This window comes from Pygoscelis adeliae, unplaced genomic scaffold (assembly GCF_000699105.1).
Source record: "Pygoscelis adeliae isolate BGI_AS28 unplaced genomic scaffold, ASM69910v1 Scaffold31, whole genome shotgun sequence".
In the NCBI taxonomy this organism is placed as follows: domain Eukaryota; kingdom Metazoa; phylum Chordata; class Aves; order Sphenisciformes; family Spheniscidae; genus Pygoscelis; species Pygoscelis adeliae.
Genome location: NW_008824233.1, coordinates 1,876,019 through 1,891,924, shown reverse-complemented (window position 1 = coordinate 1,891,924; position 15,906 = coordinate 1,876,019). Strand labels below are relative to the sequence as shown.

Sequence of the window (15,906 nt, the reverse complement as noted above, 5' to 3'; positions counted from 1 at the left end):
CTGCGGCTACAAAGATACACTCTCACGAGGTGGTTGTTCTCTTGCCTTCAGATTGTAACAGCTCACATTCAAAAAAGAATTTTGTCTCATTTTTCCCCCAGATTGTGACATTTAAATGTATATGTAATACTAAGAACATGCTTTAAGTCTCAAAGTCAGCGAGACAGCCATATGCTTGATTGAAGGGAGGTCTTAATCAAAGGTATTACATTCTCAAGTTTGTATTAATGTAACAGTAATTCCTTCAAAAAAAACATTACCAAAGAAGCAGCATATGGTGCTCTCATTGAATTTAATGCTAACTGAACCTGCTCTGTCATGGTTAACGCTGTTTACTGTTACTACTTGAGAAACCTGAAATAATTGCCTTCCTTTCTAGTGCTTAAGTATCACATGCCCTCTGACCACTGCGGACCAAACGTTATGTATATGTATGTGTTACGCAGGTATGGAAAAAGCGTGCCTGAGAGCTACTCAGAAGGAAGCTCTGGGCCCATCTGGTTGGATGATGTCAGCTGCTCAGGGAAGGAGACAAACCTTCTGCAATGCTCAAGGAGAGAGTGGGGAAACCACGACTGCAACCATCAGGAGGATGTCAGACTCATTTGTCATCCAGATAACGACAGCCATAAACTCTCACTTGGTAAGGCATCTCTTTGGTAAAGTCACAGTATGAGTATTGCGGTGGGTGCAGATCTGAGCAAAGTATAGTATACTTAAGGATGCTCAAAATCTTAATATTTGGCAGATGTGTGCAAAGAAGGAACAGGAAGGGAAAAAAGCTCACTTTTCTCCTGAAGATCATAGGAAGTAATCAAGCTTTGCTTAAAGGAACATAAACAGCCAGAACAGTAAAGATCAACACAAATTTGTAAGGTAACAAAGTCAGATTCCAGAGATCCTGTTCTCTCAATCTTCACCAGACTTTAGACCTATTCAGCACTTCCTAATGGTATACTGCATTTCACTCGGCACTCTCCAAGTCCTAAGTAACTGTCTCATGCTATCAAAAGGTGGACACATACCTGAGCACCGAGGAATATAAATCAATAGTATATCCTCCTATGGCCTTACATTCAGACAATCCGAAAAAAGAGATATGGAGAAAGAGGGGAAGTTCAGAGACAGCAAGAAGGAAGGGTGAGAAGCATGAAATTATCTTTGTTATTACTATTGCCTATCATTTATATTGTGCCTGCGTGAATGGGCCCCACTTGCTGACCAGGACAGAGCGATACTACAAACACAGATCAAAGAGCCAGTTCCAATGTCAAAAAGCCTACAAACTTGTATGAAAAAAGAATAAAAAGACAGACAATAAAAGGAGAGAAAAATACTAATTACATAGCGGCACTGTAGAACAAAAATATATATAAATGAATTCCAAAGCTTCCTAAATCCACATGTAGATAATTAAACAAGAATTCTGGCTATCAGATATGCACAGTAAAAATTACAGGGGAACAATGGGTTGCTCAGCAATTCTGAAAAAGTTTCATTTTTAAAATTTGCTACATACAAAGCTTGTAGCTTGTCAGTAGGTAGCCTTTTACAAAATTGTTGCCAATATTCTTTATCTACCCAAGTATATTTTAGTCGATTTTGAAATTAGAATTATAACTAGTGGAGTTAGATTCACAGCTTCTACTGAAATGTAATAGATTTGTATGCCTGGGTGCCTGAAGTTCTCTGGAAATTATAGACTGAAGGTCTAGCCTGCAAACTAAGACATGGATTTACTGCACAACATCGCTACCCGTTGTAACAACAGTCAGCACTTCCACATGTAGTTTTCTCGTCTCTCCCTCCTTACAGTCTTTTTCTTTATAGCCTTTTGACCTCTCACAAGCCAATGAATGTTTTATGGTGCAGTACTGTTCCATTATATGTAGATGATGTCAAATCATATTTGGTAGAAAGAATTTTCTCAGACCAAAAATAACAGGAATTCAGATCATGACTGCTGTCTTTACAGATGCAAACCATCTGTGCTGCTTTGCTCAAATTCCTATAAAATATAATCTTAGCTGAAGGAGGTCTGGTTCAGTTAAATGCATCCATATGGTAACATTCTCACATCCCCCATTACCAGCAAGTTATATTAATTTTGTGCTCATAAATTTTTTTTTTTTTCTAAAACACAAGAAGATAACAATAAAATAGCTATAGTGTATCATTAATATCCCATGCCTCTAGCTGGGTAATATAAGTATAATTTTCACCTAAATTATATTCTTCCAGAATAACACATCATTTCAACAAGAAAATGAAGACAGTGTATCTGACATTTCCTACAAGGTTTCTGATTGGAAAGTGGACAAAGACTCTATTGTTACCATTTACTTCCCCGCATTTGAAAAAGCCTTTTTTTTTCTCCCTGTAAGAATGAATTCAGTGGAAAAATATGAGAAATTAGTAGATGATATGACTTGAGGAAATACAGACATTAAGGAACACTAACAATGAGATAGAATACGCTACAATAACTACAACAACATTTGCTTAGTATGTTAAGATCATGACAATGTAGCTAAACAGAAAGTTGGTAAAGTTAATTCATGTAACTGTCCAGACAGTATGAACTCCAGTATAAACCATATGCTTTAAATGACATTTGAAGCAAACAGACTTTAATTTTGTTTTCAAATCTTTCCTCTTTTAATTAACGAACTCGGCCAGATTTAACTAGCTCTGATGCAGAGTAAGGTTTGGTATACAAAAGTTATTCATACCCTAAATTAATCTGAATTAAATATCAAATGCAAAGGTATCTAAATACTGCTTTATTTAAGAGCATAATTAAGTAATTTCTCATCCTTACAGATTTAGAAAAGATTAAGAACAGGTTAGAAGAATGAGAAACAGTCTTTCCAATTATTCTAAAAAGAAACTCTCATTAGTGTATTAAGGATTACAAAGTATGACATACTAAAAGATTTAGAAGGTGATTGTCACTTAAACATTATAAAGAGACCTCAGAGGAATTCATAACTGTTTTAAGGCTGCTTGCATTGCTTGCATACTATAAAGGAGTTTTAACGTGAGAATCAAATATGTACTTTGTGTAATGATTCAAAATTTAACTACAGGCCAAGCACTGAACGAACCGTGATTAATTGTGACTAATCCACATAAGTGAGATTTTGTATTATGAACATATCTGAACGAGCAATTTAAATTGCTAGAAAAATAATCATGCATTAGTCTAGAATAACATGCTGTAGAACATTATGCTATCACACAAAATATGCTACAGAACAGCATGCATAATGGTAAGTAACAACTGAAGTTCAACACAATGCTGCACTTTTTTGCTGAGATAGTGGTTAAGAGGAGTGGTAGCAGCCAGTTTGAGAATGGATTTATGAATTGAGATATAGTTAAATTCACCAATAAAGTTTCTGCAAGGAAAACGTGTCCAGCTTGCACGGGTATCATATCAAAGAGATCTCGGGTGTTTTCTGCCTTTAGGGGGAGAATTGTTCTGTGCTCATTGTGGTCAAATTCTGAGCTATGTCACATATTTGCATGAAATGAAGGAACCAGATGAACTCTGAAGTTCAAAATACAGTAGTATTTCATATTTGTCTTGTAATTTGTACAAACTGCTTCCTTTTGCCAGCCAGGAAAAATATGACTACTTTAACAGCTGATAATAGGCTTGACAAACATAAACATCGGTTGACCCTATATACTGAACGTGATGAAAATGACTTAAAGTACTAGTTCTGGCTTCTGTTGTTGTGAGTTGACAGCAGTAATTTATTGCCAGGTCCTCCCATCAGGCTGATGGATGGTGAGAATAAGAAGGAAGGACGTGTAGAGATTTTTATCAATGGCCAGTGGGGCACAATTTGTGATGATGGATGGTCTGATAAGGACGCAGCTGTAGTCTGTCGACAGCTTGGCTACAAGTAAGCAAACTCATTAAGCTGTTTCTCAAGTTATCTGTTTGCTGTATCTAAAAATGTTAAGTTTCTGCAACTGAGCATCACCAACACGTGTCTGGTAACATGATATATGCCTTTTAAAAATTGTTGGTTTGGCATTCTTGTAGAAAAGTGTATTTATACTATTCGTGTAAGAAGTAGTAAGGCTATGTCTTCAAAAGGAGTATTCATTAACTAGCATAATTGAGAAAAGGAATCTTAATATTCAAAGGCATATCACAGTCTGACTGGCAACAGAAATGCAAGTCAATGCTAGTTATTAAATATTTTTTTAGAATTTAAATATTCCAAATTACTAAGCTATTGACTAAATACTATATTTGTCACTTATGGTGCTACATGTCTATATGATATAAACATATTACACCGCTTTTAATTTTTTTTTTTACATTAGTTGCACTAATGTAACTGAGAAGAGAATTTGATTTAGTGTATCTGCTCTGTGCTCTTTGCCACTCGAACTGGTCTTAATTTACTTCTTTCATCTTTTCTAAACATTTTTTAAAAGCTAGAGTGAATTGGAAAAGATGAGGGAAACTAATATTAACATCTAGAATAGCACAGATGATTACATATTCTGTGAAGTATGTAGATTCTCTGTTTTGTTTCTGATTTTGTGAGAACTGTGTTTCACCATACTTAAATGACGATTTTCATTCATATAACAATTTTTAAATTGAGTGATCTTTAGTCAACACAGAAAAACCTAAGGAATCTAAATTCTAGTGCTTTAGCGATTTGATGTAACAGTATACACAGAAAAACCTTGGGGAATTTAAAATGCCTTTTTCATTACATTAGCAAAGAAAATGCAAATATTCAGAACCTAGACTTGGTTTACCACAGTTTACTGAAGTTTTCTGGAATTTGGCTAAGATTTCAGGGGTCATGGTTGTATTGTTTCAAAAAGCTCTTGATCTGTTTTCATTGAAAGGCATAATTTTGCATATTGTTAGTATTTATCTTTTGTGAACCTTAATGATGACTTTGAAAGCCTTATAGGTTCTAACATAACCGTTAATATTTTTAATGACATACAGCAACAGGTCAGTGTCCACTGTCACAAGGTGTGGATATGATTTCTGCAGATTCAGATGTAGGCACACCAGCTACTGAATTCCTAGTTTCATGGGTTTTTTTTCCTTCATCTACTGATGTGGCTTGACTCGATGTAGCTTAGAGATTTGATAAAACTGTTATACAAAGGATTATGGCTTTGGCCTGCAGACAGTAATTTTAATAAGCTTCATTTAATATAGGAATAGACCTGACAGGACAAAAACACCCTCTAATTAAAACCACTGCAATGTATATGTGTCACTTTTGAACTAAGTCGCTTAATCGGGTTTGGATCACTCATAAGCAATTTTTTTCTGGATACCGAAGAGCAGTAAAGATATAACAACAATAGAGCACACTTATAAATAGCAGAACTAATATGAGCTGAAAAATATCCAGAACACTAGTGAAATACAACAGGAAACTAGTGAAATATCTTCTCTGAGTGTATCTGTAAAGAAATCTGAGCTTGAGAAATACAAACCATGTTATTTGTTCAGTGTATCTAACAATGTAATGTTTGTGCAACCGAGTATCATCAAATTATGTCTGAACACATAATGTATGCCTTTTAAAAATTGTCTGGTATTCGTTTAGTAAAGCCTATTTGTAAGTAATAGACGACTATGGCTTCAAAACTACAAAACTTGACTTGCATTATCTCCCACTGAATCATTCATTTAGTCTGCTTCATCCTCAGCCTCTCTGGCCTTATATATATGTCTTCCTCAGATTATCAAACTTAACCACTTATCCCCACCTTCTGTTTTTAAATCTCTGCAAGGACAGACAGTTGGCTGGATTCTCAATTTATGTCATGTCAGAATGGGGGGTTAAGATTATAGGATACAACAGAGCACGTTTCCTGAAAGACTAGGGATAGACACATAAAATTAGGTTCTAGAAATTGGGAGAGCTTGTCGGAAATGCTGGATCTTGGTGACCCTATGTCTAGACAGTTGCATTCCACAAACCTGACTATGCCGTTATGTGCACTGATGAGCTGGAATTGCTTTTGGGCCTAGGAGTTCATGCACAGATCTTTTTGCTGAAGTTCAAATTATGTACAGTGGTGACTTGACGGTTCCAAAGCAAGGCTGGGGCTTCTGGGTTCATGCACCTGAGCTTGAGGGTTGATGAATGTTGTTTCTTTAGAAATAAACACATTATGACCTTCTCCTGGGAGGAATTCAAAAGGCACCTAATACTGAAGTTGACATCAGTTTTCATTAGGACTGATCACAAACTAAGCAGTATCCTTCAACTCCCTTTACAATGCTATGTTTAATTCTCAAGTCTTTCCTACTGGGGAATTACATTCCTTGGGAAAAAAAAAAATTTACACATTTATTATCACAAATGGGAGAAAAGACTGCCTTAAAAAGGAAGACTTGTGTAAGCAAAAGGTAGACACTGAGAAAATGGACTGAGTTTTTCCTGCATGTATCATTCATATTGTCAGTGCTTATCTGTACGTTTATTTGACGAAATCCTGCTTTGCAACATTCTCAGCCATTTACTAGGGTTCATTCTGAGACGGAAATAAGAAAATCCCCGAGTTGGCAAGATCACTACGTTCAAAGCAATACTAGTTTTAAAGATGTCTCATTAAGCCAGTTTGTCAAATCCAGGATTAATGTTAGAAAAACATAATATAAAGAACATTCGAAAACAGCCCTACTAATTGGCTAAAACCAGTCATGAAAACATAAAAATAATGAATAGCACCCTAATCAAAGTATATTTGTAGCAAGATAAACACTAAAAGAACACACACCTTTTCTGAAGTGCTATCTACTATGTGATTGGGTTTAACATACAAAAGTATTTTGATAGAATGAGTAAAGAGCAAAAGACAGTTTTAGAAGCTTTTGCATTTTAGTGAATTAAGTGGCCCAGTAAAATTGGACCCCTTTCATTTAGGACAGGCTTATAATAATGCACATGCACACATACCTCCCCCCGCAAATGAACAAATATCCTGTCATTAGTGCTCCAAAAATTATCTACTACAGGAAAAAAAGAAGTTCTAGGGTAGTTGGCCATCTATACTAATCAACTGGCTTTCCTGATTAACAGTAATATGAATAATGGTAATACTGCATCTGAAGAGCTCAGCATGTTATTGTGTATGGCCTTGTGTCTGAGAAAAGCTAGGGGATAAGACCTGAAGCCGCCCTTCTATCTAGGGACAGATCTGAGCAAGCAAAAAGGTTGTTTCTCTGATGGTCATCTGTGCATAAATAGCTGGCTTGGAAAGCAGCAATTAAGGGACACGTACACCTTTGTTAAGGGTGGACTAAAACCAGTTATAAGAGCACATTCCAGCATGTAACAAACACATAAGACTTAACAATTCTACATTTAGAGATCTCCCAATTACATGAAATAATTTTCTCTATTAAGCTGCACTCCTTGCTCTAGAACATCACAATTTTTACATTTGTTTCCTGGTAGATGTTCTATTTAAACAGTGGGGTTTTTTTTTGTTACGAGTGGGTATGGACACACCTTTCATAGCAATTACCAGCAAACTGAGAGATTACTGATGCACAGTAAGAGATGGATAGCTTTCATATAATGGTATGAAGAGTCTCTGCAGTCCAAGTCCCATGATTCCGTTCATGTCAATGCATGATTGCAATCCATACTCACTAAGTTCCCTCCCTCATCTTTGTCTCTTTACATCTCTTTCACCTAAAATATTTACATATGTGACCTCATAGATGACAGAGTATTCTTTGAGATTTATCTGGTAAGCCAACGGAGGCAGTGCCCTTATTAAGTAGCCGGTAAGTCTGCAGAGACAATTCTATCCTAAACTGCAATAAATGCTTCTCTGGGAAAGGCTAAGAATACTGTGGTGATTCACAACAAAGTTGTTTTTTTTTTCAATATCCTGAGGATCTTTAGAGCAATGCCCTAAAGCAGAAACTTTGTTGCTTGACATAGAGATACCAAAACTAGGTAAGAATTTGCAACGAGTGCCTGTACTGTCTCACTATTTTGTAATAGCATACATGGACACATCAGCTGCCCACGGGTATTGGAGAGTTGGACATTTTTTTGTAGTTATCTGTAATCAGATTATCATTCACAAGAGAAAAATATTTGGAGCAAGAAGAGACACATTGCTTGTGACTGACAAGTTAAATCATACTAAACTCATTAGGCAAAGATTGTCCTATACTGGTTCCAAAGTCAGTTAAGGCTTTGGATTATCTGGTAAGTACATGCTAGCCATGGAAATAATTAAAAATGTGTAAGGACAGTTGACCTTGTGGTATCATCTCTGTCAAAAGTTTTACATACTTCTGTTTCCTGACTTTTTACAATTCATGCATTCTAACCAACATTCCCTACTTTGAAAACCTGCCCGCCTACCCTTCAGTACCTAGTAAAAAAATCCAAACAGGCAAGGCTTTCTATGTGCAAGTTTGAAAAAGGAGGAAGCTTGTATGTATTACTTTAATGTTTCAATTATATGGATATGGGCAACTGAGGGCTTGATTCTTTGAGTTTGATCCAGCCACACTTCTAGTATGACGAAGCTTTGAAAATGGTATGACAAATCAAAATTCCTCCCCAACAGAGAATCGCTAGCTGATGAAGGGGCATAAACTCTTTATGCCATTCTCGCCTATCTTCCCCAACACTGCAGGTATTAGAAGAGATATAAAAAGAGGTGGAAAAGGAAATACTTTCTTGCCTAGTACATTTTCGTTGTTAAACTCTCTTTCTCTACTCCAACATTTCATTGTTCATGCAGTTAACCTTTTGTATACATAGAAGTACTGTCCTTTACAATATGCAATTATAACATATCCTTTGAAATGGAAACCTATGATATAGTGCAACATTTTAGTTACCTAGAATGCCGTATATTCTTATCACAATAAAACATCAGTAAATTGCTCTTAACTGATACGTAAACTTGTAGTTCAGACACACCTACAGGTGGCTGTGGCTTCCTGCCCCACTTCTCTGTAGAGCCGGTTGGGTGGTCTCCCACTCTTAATTCTTTCTGACTCTTAAACCATATACAACAAAACATCTATTTATATATTAAGAAGCATTATCCTAGGTAATTAAAGTAATAATCTATCACAAAAGTTACCAAAGGAGATGCTTACAACATCTCATGTTGTAAAACAACAATTCGTGTTGATTTTTTATTGTGTTTGTTCATCCACTCCCTCATTTGAGAAAAAAGTTCATCATTCAAAAGAGGTCATTCACACAACTGACACAGCAGTCATTGCTGAAGCTGCACGGCACTACATACAAGCTATAAGGATCAGGACTTCAAACCCTAGTAAAATGTCCTAAGTCCGACATTTAACTACTTAGGTTTGATACTTATAGAAGCATAGGATTATCATACTGACCTCATGCTCAAGGCACTTTGTAAAGTGCCTTGAGGCACTAAGTACGGGGTTCCTACCAGGAAAAGGTGGGTGCTGAGACTGAACTGGGTTCGGCCTTTCTCCAACTACATTACATTTTTAGAACTCAGCTGTGGGGTGCACTTTAAAAATGGCATGTTAATATGTTAATAACTATTAACAACTAACAGATCTGTAAATCATAGCTCCTACTACACTGCAAGTATACTGTATTTAACTGGCCCATCTTTCTGAGGGAATCAGGCCACAACAAATTATTTTTAGCATTCACAGATGCTGATTCAATACAAGGATTAAAGAGATTACGAAAAAGCAGCTTTCACATATTTTGCTCTATAGATCTTTGCAATGCCGTTACAATGTAAAATACTTCGCATAGTGCCTTCTAACTAGATACATAAAAGCACTTTTTAGGTTAATGAACTGTAGCAATTTTGTTACACTTATTTTTTTTCTACTTAGCAGAGTAACAGAGTCAATGAGAAGAAAAGGTGTCATCAAGTGAATCAGTGACAGGACCTGGAATAAAACCTCAATGTCTTTCACTACTCACTCTGAAATATTTCAATTGAGTGAAATGTAGAACAATGCCTCAAAATGTTTAATAAAAAAAAAAATGCTCTGTTTCCAGAGGTCCAGCTAGAGCAAGGACAATGGCATATTTTGGGGAGGGCAAAGGCCCGATCTACGTGGATAACGTGAAGTGTACAGGAAGTGAGAGATCCTTGGCAGACTGCATTAAGCAGGACATTGGGACGCACAACTGCCGTCACAGCGAGGACGCGGGGGTGATCTGTGACCACCTAAGCAAGAAGGCCCCCGGGAACAGCAATAAAGGTGAAGCCCCGCTGTGAGTGGCAGACCAACAGGTTCGGATTGGGAACTGTCACGGTAGGAAGAGACGGATGTAAACAATCCCACCTCACAGAGGAAACAGTTATATCAAAAGAATTATAGAAACAAAAGTGGTGGGAAATCCTCTCTGCTTACACTGTGTGATCTTATTGCTGTGCCAGCTGCACAAAGGAATCATAAAGACTCTTCAAATGATACAGGGTATTTGTCTACCGTAGTTGACAGCAGCCATGTTTCTTAAGTTGTACGAGGGACATGAAAATGCAAAAACCTAGACAGCTACTTTCAACTTTTCAAGGTATAGGTTGTCTTCAGCTGAGGACTGAGACCTATGTGGTATGCCAAGCTCTGCTTCCACTTACATGAAGTAAGGAAGAACCCTATAAAAAAATCCTACACTTGAGAAGCAGAGCACAAATGTGTAAATTGCTCTGTGATTACAGTCAAAAGACCTCAGCTAAAAAGAACTTCTAAGTCTGAGAGAATTCAGTGTATTTTCCCTGAGCAAAATTTGGTTGTTAAAAACTACCACGAAACACAGATAACTTCAGCCTTCACTTTTTTTTTTTTTTTTAGTTAACTTGCATTGAAGTTTGGCTACTTTTCATTTTGAATTTAATACTGTCTACATCTCCCTTTCTGGTTTAGATTCTCTTGCTTCTGTTTGTGGACTGAGGTTACTACATCGTCGACAAAAGCGAATAATTGGTGGGAAAAATTCTTTACGGTAAATATTTGGTAAAGACAAGTAACTTTGAATATAAAGCTTCTAAGACATGTATTTGCCCTAAGCTGTTTCTCTAATTTATGGTTTTATTGTAGGGTTGTTGGTTGTTTTTCTTTTGGCTTGTCATGATGTAGAAGCAGAAATATACTCAAAGAATATTTGGCAGGAAATTAAAAAAATATTCATTGATAAATACTTGCAGCATTAGTTGAAAATCTGTAAATGCTTATGGGTTTAGTCCTTGATTGAGTTAAATTTCTAACTTTCAAAATAGCCATTTTACTTTTTTTCACAGGATATCTCGGTATCAGGATGTGAGCTATATGAAGAGAGCTATGAATAGAGTACAAGGTTTTGAATGCTACCTATACTGAAAAAAAGGCCTGGGTATTATTCACAGCCTAAGACCTGATTTTCCTTCACAAAATAAGCCTCGATGATGACACAGCTCTAAAACCAGGCTTTTTGTTAACACTTTGTTCTTAGCTTTTAATGACATGTTTACATTTAGTTAATATAAACAGATTAACTGAATACTACTACTACTACAACAACTAAATGCTATGATAGGAAGTATAGGCTTTATTTTATTAACAGTCGTGAGTAACCACAAAAAATATATATTCACAGAATCTTACAAAAGGGATTGTAAAAAATACACTTACAGTATCATTACACGTCATTGTGCAACCTATTTCAACATACATGCACAGCATCAATGAATCCATTTCAAAAAAGACACCGCCTAAGTGGAGGAGCTTCAAAAGAACAGTAACAAGAGGGAGCCCAGAAAAACATTTAAATGCAATCAGACAGAGCAAAGTAGTATTACTTACCTTAGTAAAAAGACAAATGGGAATAATAAAGAATGCATTGTACAGAAAAAGAAGATTGAGAATTATTGTCTCGGAATATGTGTACAAAGGACACTGGATGAAATGAAACGGTTACAAATAATGGATTGCACAATTAAGTCAGAGCAAGGAACTTGATCTCATAATAAATAAGCACAGGGACATTAGATGAAGCAAAAAGGTGAGAGAAATCCAATAGTGCACTTAGAAATGCTTCACAATCAAGAAAAGGAACATACAAACAATATCAGAAAAGGACTCATTGTCACAAGAAGTCATTAAGACAAAGAACCTGACAAAGTTCAAAAAGGAGCTGGATACTTACATACATACTAGAAAACCCAAAGCTGTCCGAATTACCCCATTTTGGAAAGACATATTAAATCCCACCTTCCAAAACTAAAAAATGTCTAAATTGTTTTATGCTTTATGGGAAGTAAATTCTTCCACCTTACTTTAAAACATTTGGCACTGGCAACTCTGGGATAGGATACTGGACTAGATTATCCTGGGCAGCTCTTGTACTCCAGCATACCTATTCAAGTTGACAGTAGCCAGAAAACACCTAAGCCTACCTGTTGCTTATTCTTGGATGTTGCTGTTGCTTACAGCCGCATCTCTCTCCCTCTCCCTTCTCTCCGATTCCGTATTTTGCTAATCTATTAAACTGGCAAAAAATAATCCATCCTGTCTTCACGGGCCTGCAAATATGTATCCCAGATCTACTATACAAAACAGATGATCACAGGCTGAAAAAAGGTGCTAATCTATTACTCGTGGTTTCTACAGTTGCTTTAGACCTCTTGGTTTGCCAGCTTCCCTTTTCAAACAGCTCAGAACTGACAAAGATATTAACGCAGACAGGAGAGGATGCTGGGTTAAGCTTTTCAAGAAATTCCCTTCTTTCCCCTCTCCAGTTGACAGGAAATTTCTGGTTTGTTGACTTGGACGGTATTTGGCGAGGAACCCATAGAATGTATTTTTGGCACAATGAATGCAATCTGAGAAGGGAAAATTAAAATAATTGACAGAGGGAGGAAGCGCTCAGAGTGCTGGATGCCCAAACAATCCGTCAAGTAATCCTGACCATTGTTAAATAGAATTCTGAATGCTGCAGGAATATAAAGGTGTTCTCAAGTGTTACTCAAGAAATAACACGGTTTGCAAGCTACGTCAGTCAAAGAAACTAAATAGGATTACATTCAAGGTAACTGACAAGCTACCTTATTGTTCCATCGTTGTGCCCTGAACCCGTCTTATGTCCTCTGTAGGGGTGGCTGGCCATGGCAGGTTGCACTCCGACTGAAATCTTCTCATGGTGATGGAAGACTCTTGTGTGGTGCTACTCTCATCAGCAGCTGCTGGGTCCTCACTGCTGCACATTGCTTTAAAAGGTAGGTCTCTCTTCAATGGTGAAGTGTATTTTCAAACTATTTTGTTGTTCTGGGTATAGGCAAAAACATTACAGTTCAAGCCCACTGAAAACCGTTCCAAAGAGTTGGCCTTTGGTTAAAAAAACCAAACCTACCAATCAACCTCCTTTCCCTCCAAATAAAACAACCAAAAAAACCTAGTACCTTGAAATTATTCTGGGTGTCATCATTCACGAGATTTATGTTCACAACTTCAGCATTTCCATGAAAAAATACAGACAATACTTCTGACATTTTAACACAGCTTTCTGTTCAACAAAACTGCAGCTTATCGCTTTCAGGTTTTGGTGAAGACAACCGAGCAAACATCAAACACAGGGACTGTAATATTTCAGATTATTCTTGGTAATGATAGATATTGGCAGTGATAGACATTTTTACTGTAACACTGCAGTGACTAGATGAACTAGTCCCTCCAAACCCATTTGAGGGTAAAGCACTATTATTTATTTTGCTGAGTCTAATAGGAAAGTAAATCTGTACACCGGATGCTAGCGCGACCAAGCTGTTTTGCTTATTCTTCATAAATAGGCTGGAGCAACTGCCTTACTCTGTTATCTCACCGTACATAAAGAATTGTCTTTTGCAGCCATCTAAACAAAGGTCCCATTCCCTTTAATAAAGAAATAACTGCCTAAGCGGTTATACTGGTATAATTCTCTGACAGTGGCATCTAATAAAACTATGCCAAATTCAGCTCCTTTCCGTATGTTTAGCAACTGGTTTGCAACTTACACTCCCTTGTAAATCACATTTGATCTACTTGGTCTAACATCTTCTGCAATTCTCAGTATTAAGCTATTATGTAGCTTTTTTAAATGTCTTTTCCCATTTTTGCAGAAACAGATATTCTGTTACTGATAATTCCCCTATTCACTTTTTATGATATCCCCTCGTCAGTAATTTTGACATCAGGAATTCACTGCTGATGAAGTTACTGTAGTATAAAAGCATCAACTTGCACAGTAAGGAAGCTGGTCTAGTATTTTAAGATTTCAACAGCAATTATTTCACTTTATTTCTTACAAAAGGTTGCAGTATGGGCGGGAGTAAAAGTACAGAACGGCATTGCAGTTTTGAGGATATTTGCTAGAATTTGCTCAAGTGGGCTGCGAATGTTTTAACTTTGGACTTTGAGCCTTTCCTTTTGCACACTAATAACTAGAAGGAAGAGTCAGATATACTTTTACTCGAATGGAAAGTGTTACCTTTGCCTAGCACCAGACGCACATCTTTTCATTTTCATGTTTCATGAAAATCATGAAGGACTTTTCTTGGTAATATTTCAATCTGAAATGGTCAAACTCAATAAAATTTCTGCTTACTTCAACTGATGTCCCAGATGTTTCTGTGGAACTATGAAAGCACTTCAGTTGCTATCATCAAAATTTATAGACAATGACTTCCTATTCCCCTGTTCATCCTCTCTATAGCGATTACTAAGGATGCAACTTAAGCTCTTGAGAAAGCCTTTGATTAAAGGCTTGAAAACAAGGCAGTCCTTTCTGCTACTTTACCTCAAAGATCCTCTTCAAGGAAAGAAAAAGGGAGGTCACAGGAAGCCAGTTATGTTTTCTGTGTGCAAATCAAGATCTCAGTTACCCAACTCTTCGCCTTATTAGAATGCTTTCACAAAGTCTGGTGAAACAAGTTAGTATTTGCTGTGCTGCTGCAGTTGCAGTACATTCTTACGTAAGCACTCCCCACAGAATACATTCATTACCTGTTCTTCCCAACGGCCTGCTTACGTAGCTGGGGCTCCAAGTCATTACTGAATGCCAAAGCGTGCCCATTTTGGATACTTTGCTGAACACCCACGTGATGGGGCAGCGGCCTGGCTGGAGCAATGTACACTCTGATACTTCCAGATTGGTGCAGCCGCTTGAGGGTCTGTTACAGGCTATCCTAAAACTGTTACATGTGGTCTCAGAGACCAAAGTATTGTTTTGCCCCAGATGTTGCATTTAAAACTGCGCAACCTAGATGTAAGCATCCAACTCCAACTGCCTGTGGATGCACTACTGTTTACTGTGAAAGAGAGAAGGCACCTTTAGCTCTAAGACGACATTGGACAGACTGGGCTGAACTTCCTAATGATCTCAGAGTCATTTTAAGGGGCTAGGTTTCCAAGAGCTATCTATAGATCAAACGCCTTCTTCACATATTTTCCATGGACAGACAAGAGAAAGGCCAGTATACCACTTCTCATATCCTGGAAATTGGAACACTGCTTAAATAACAAAAGCGGTCTCATCTGTACTATGGATAAAAATTAAACACAATTTTATGCATGATGCTAGGAATTGTTTGCCAGTAGTATAGCAGCATTACTGGTTTCTCTAATTTCATAGGCACATAATTTAAGATCAAAAATTGTTTGAAGCTGTTTTTCCTTTTACAAGCCACCCATCTTATTAGCAAGTTTTCTCCTGAGTGGTTCTGACAGCTATAGGGAATTTGCAGGTCTACACATAAAAAAAATATTCACTTCGGATAATTAGAAATACGAGGCATAGAAAAAAGGAAATTATAATGACCATGATGTTATTTTAGGAAATACTTGTGTTACTTGAACATTGTACTGTTCTAATAGTATAACTCTTATTTAAGTACTTCTTTAGG

At 37.0% G+C, this 15,906-nt stretch overlaps 1 protein-coding gene across 1 annotated transcript in view; it reads left to right on the top strand.

Moving 5' to 3' along the window:
• Nucleotides 1-15,906, top strand: part of PRSS12 (protease, serine, 12 (neurotrypsin, motopsin)) — a 38,113-nt gene that overhangs the window by 14,106 nt on the left and 8,101 nt on the right. The window contains exons 9-13 of the mRNA XM_009334941.1: nucleotides 447-643; nucleotides 3,773-3,914; nucleotides 10,047-10,252; nucleotides 10,919-10,997; nucleotides 13,123-13,245. Coding sequence (XP_009333216.1) covers nucleotides 447-643; nucleotides 3,773-3,914; nucleotides 10,047-10,252; nucleotides 10,919-10,997; nucleotides 13,123-13,245 — 747 coding nt within the window. The remainder of the gene's footprint in view (nucleotides 1-446; nucleotides 644-3,772; nucleotides 3,915-10,046; nucleotides 10,253-10,918; nucleotides 10,998-13,122; nucleotides 13,246-15,906) is intronic.